At 56.2% G+C, this 4,115-nt stretch overlaps 1 protein-coding gene across 1 annotated transcript; it reads left to right on the forward strand.

Annotated features, from left to right (window-relative positions):
* Positions 1-1,789: 1,789 nt before the first annotated feature.
* Positions 1,790-4,115, forward strand: TRV_03867 (glycosyl transferase, putative; the record flags this gene model as incomplete). The annotated part of the gene is given in 6 exon segments (XM_003021960.1): positions 1,790-2,324; positions 2,481-2,664; positions 2,695-3,019; positions 3,087-3,242; positions 3,262-3,759; positions 3,825-4,115. Coding segments are annotated over 6 exon segments (1,989 nt in total), but the record flags the coding sequence as incomplete, so codon positions are not given.

A 4,115-nucleotide genomic window follows, 5' to 3' on the forward strand; every position in this document is an offset into this window, starting at 1 on the left:
GACGTCGATTGACTTCATCCCCGCGTCGGATTTATAATCACCGTCGTATAAATTCATCAGCAGTCCACTGTCCACTTGCATGCCAACAGCTGAGCTGACTTACGACCGAGGACATCCACCCCCCCCTCCCCCGGCCCAACACCCAACAGCGAAAGAAGAGAGATCGCATCCAGCATGGTCGTTCTGGGAGTGGCCCAGTGCATGGCCGGCCATGGCCTGTCGACGTTTGAAGTGTGCGAGCCCGAGTCTGGGTCAACGGTGCGCGGTCTCTCTCGCGGCATCACGACGGCCACCAGCGCAGACGAGGCCGCGAAGCCGATACTGGTGCTGATACATGGATACCCGCAGACGTAAGTCGAAACAAACACTGCCTCGTTCGTCTTCCTTGGCTGCGTTGGCTGCGGGGGATACATAACTAGTTACCTCTTGCCAGGCAGATCCTTACATAGAAGCCGTGCTGACGCTGATTCGCGAGCCAGGCATTTCATGTGAGTTGTCTATTCATAGCACAAGCAAGCATGGCAGCCGCTGTTACAGAGTACAGGGTGAAATGACCTGCATGGGCACTGACGCACCACGACGTAGGTGGCGCCATGTAAGTTTTGGCCCTGGGAAGACATCCATGGCTTTCTACAGAGAGGGAGGTTTTTACTGACGTCGTGCTCTGCCAGGTCATCAAGCTGCTGCCCCGCGAGGCCCGGCTCTTCGTCCCTGATATCCCGGGCTACGGCGTGAGTTCACCGCCCACGGCCAGCGACAAACGGACCGTAGGCAGGGCGATACTGGGGGCCCTGGAGGCGATGCTGGACAGCTCCAACTCTAATAGTGATGATAATACACGCAAAGACAATGGCAGTGGCCAGTCGCACCGCATCGTGCTTATAGGCCACGACAGAGGCGCCCGCATCTGCCACCGGCTGGCGGTCGACGCAGCCGAGCACTCCCCGACATTCACTATCCTGGCGACCGCTCTGCTGGACATTGTGCCGACGAGCGTGCAGTGGGCAGCACTGGCAGACCCGGCCGAGGCGCGCAACACGTTCCACTGGCCGTTCCTGGCCAACGCCGAGCTGGCGAGCACGATGATCCAGGCGGTGGGCGCAGAGGTGTTTGTGCGGCAGATGATGGAGCGCTGGCGCGGGAGCAGCGAGGCGGCCATCGCGCGGTTCGAGGCCGACGATGCGCTGGAGATGTACTCGCGGCCCTTCCGGCAGCTGGAGAGCGTGGTGCGCAGCTCGTGCGCGGACTACGAGGCTGGCAGCCGGGAAGACGTGCAGGCGCAGCAGCGCGACCAGGCGGCGGGGCGGCGGATGGGGGTCCCCGTGCTGGTGCTGCACTGCCGGGCGATGGGACGGCGGTTCGACGTGCGGCGGGCGTGGCAGGCGTGGGTTGAGGACGAGCAGCTGCTGACGGTCGTGCAGGCGCAGGAAGGCGTCGGCCATTTCGTGGCGGAGGAAGACTCGGAGGCCACGGTGGGCGCGATGCAGCGCTGGCTGGCGGCGGCAGGCCTAGCAGTGGCCTAGCAGTGGCCTAGCAGTGGCCTGGCAGCAGCCTTGTTCCCTCCATCGAGCCTCCATCGAGCTTCCATCGCAGCCTTTTCTTCCTTTTCTCTTCGGCGTTTTCGACGGAGATTTTTAGAGGGAGGCTTAGCTGACTAAGCTCAACCCTTGAATGACACTCAAAATGGCCAGAAAAGAGACGACGACGGCGACGGCGACGACGAGGATATAAAGATGATAAATAAAATGAAATAAAAGAAGGATGGCGATGATGAAGTAGAAGTACTTAGAGAAGCAGAAATATATTATCACTTCCATCGACAGTCACAGCGAGAGAATCATCCTCGGCTCCTTTTGATTTTTCTTTTCTTTTCTTTTTATTTTCTTTTATTTTTCCTTTCTTTTTCTTCGACTTTCAAAAACGTCCAAAATTCTCTTCGTCGCCGCAGAAAAAAAAAGACAGCAAAAGGAGAAGAAAAAGTCGCAGAGAAGAGGAAGAAGAGGAAGCAGAAAAGAAGAATAATAATAAGAGAAGAAGAAGAGAAGAAGAAGAGAAACATCCCCAGCTGTTTCATCTCGACTCTGCGCCGGCTGGAGAAGCAGCTCTCTTCCTCTTGGCCGCCGTCGCCTCCCCCTGCGGCTTGTGGCTGTGGCCGCCGTCATCTCGCATATCCCTGAGACGCAGAGAGAGCTACTCGCGTACTTACGTACTTCCCTTTCTACTCTGTCCTTTTGATGCTGCTGCTGCTGCTGCTGCTGCTGTCTGGCATCTCGCTTGCTGCGTCGTCTTGTGCTTCATCTGCTGCTGCGATCGCGCTGTTGCTTGTGGCTGATCGACCGACTTAGCGATACGAGTCCAGGGGCTTCGAAATCCTTGCGTCTGCTCCGTTCCTTAAAACCCATAATTTATTGCTCTGCACTAAAGACGCATCCCGGGCCTTTTTCCTTGGGCCATTGCGAGGTTTCAAGGGGGATTTTCAGCCTTTTTTTTTTTTTTTTATCTTTTTATCTTTCACTCCTTCTGCTGCTGCTGCTGCGTTGAGCCAGAGACAAACGACATACAAGACGGCCAAAAGATAGAAAAGACAGCAAGACGACGAGATATCGAGTTAGACGACAGCCTGGATGGTCTCGTCCGCGGTCTTCAGGGCATCGACTACGACGAGTAACGCGCTCGTCTCCTAGCAGACGCCAGAGAGCTCCCTCCTCCTCCTCCTCCAACATCTCAGCCAACAGTCACTATGCGGCGCGGCCTGCTCATCTTCCTCCTCATCAACACGGTCATCATCCTCTTCCTCGTCCGCAGCGTCTTCACCTTGCTCACCTTGCTCGTCGAGGATGCCACCGACGACGCTATCCAGAACGTCGAGCTCCCCGGGGTCAACTCCAGCCTCATCGACCTGCGGCCCCAATTGATCCCCAAGATCATCCACCAGACCTACAAGAACGAGAGCATACCTGAGATATGGGTTGGCCCGCGGAACGGCTGCATAGAGATGCACCCAGACTACGAATACATCGTGAGCTTCCCTCGTACCTCTATCCTTCTTATCTAGCTACTTTTTTCCAACTGACAGGCCGCGCTAGCTCTGGACGGACAAGAAATCAAGGGACTTCATCGCCGAGCACTACCCATGGTTCCTCACCACGTTCGACAACTACCCCTTTCCCATCCAGCGGGCGGACTCGATCCGCTACTTCATTCTCGCACACTACGGTGGCACATACATTGACCTTGACGACGTTTGTACCCCTCCATCAGCCTCCCCATCTCCCACTTTTACCCCCTATCTACCTTTATACGAATGAGAAGAAGAGGAAGAAGAAGACGACGAAGAAAAAGACGAACAACATCAAGAAGAAGAATGCGATTGGTGCTAATGCAGTGCAATATATGCAGGGTTGCAACCGACGCCTTGACCCGCTGCTCTCTTACCCTGCCTGGGTACGCCGGACAGCCCCTACAGGCATCTCCAACGATGCCATGGGCTCTGTCCCCAACCACCCTTTCTTTCTGAGGGTTATCAAGTCACTGCAGGCATATGACCGCGCCTGGGTGCTCCCTTACATCACCGTCATGTACTCGACCGGCCCGCTCTTCCTCTCCGTCATCTGGAAGGAATACAAGAACACCGACCCGGACGGCGTCAACCGTGTGCGAGTTCTGCTGCAGGATGCGTACAACCGCCACTCCTGGAGTTTCTTCACTCACCACCCTGGCAGCAGCTGGCACGGCGAGGATGCACAGCTCATCTTCTGGGTACGTTTCGCCGATGTTTCATTGTATCATGTATCTTTTTTTTCTTTTCTTTTTCTTCTAACCAGACATTGGTCATGCAGATGGGGAGCCATTGGATGCTCATCACCTTCTCCGGTTTTCTCGCGGCAGGCATCGTCGGCCTGGCGCTCTGGCGAATCTACCGTCGCGTCCTGTCCCTGGGCTCGAAGCACGCCCGTTACACACCCCTCGCATCAGGCACATCGTCACCACGCCGCTCCCTCTCACCCTCGCGCCGCAAGATGCGCATCCTTCCACTCTTCTTCCAACGGTCACATGCCAAGAAGGAGGACGAAGAGATCGGACCAGACTCGCCGTACGAATTGGGGAATCGATAG

This window comes from Trichophyton verrucosum (genome assembly GCF_000151505.1).
Source record: "Trichophyton verrucosum HKI 0517 chromosome Unknown contig00310_1.f1.exp, whole genome shotgun sequence".
NCBI lineage: Eukaryota > Fungi > Ascomycota > Eurotiomycetes > Onygenales > Arthrodermataceae > Trichophyton > Trichophyton verrucosum.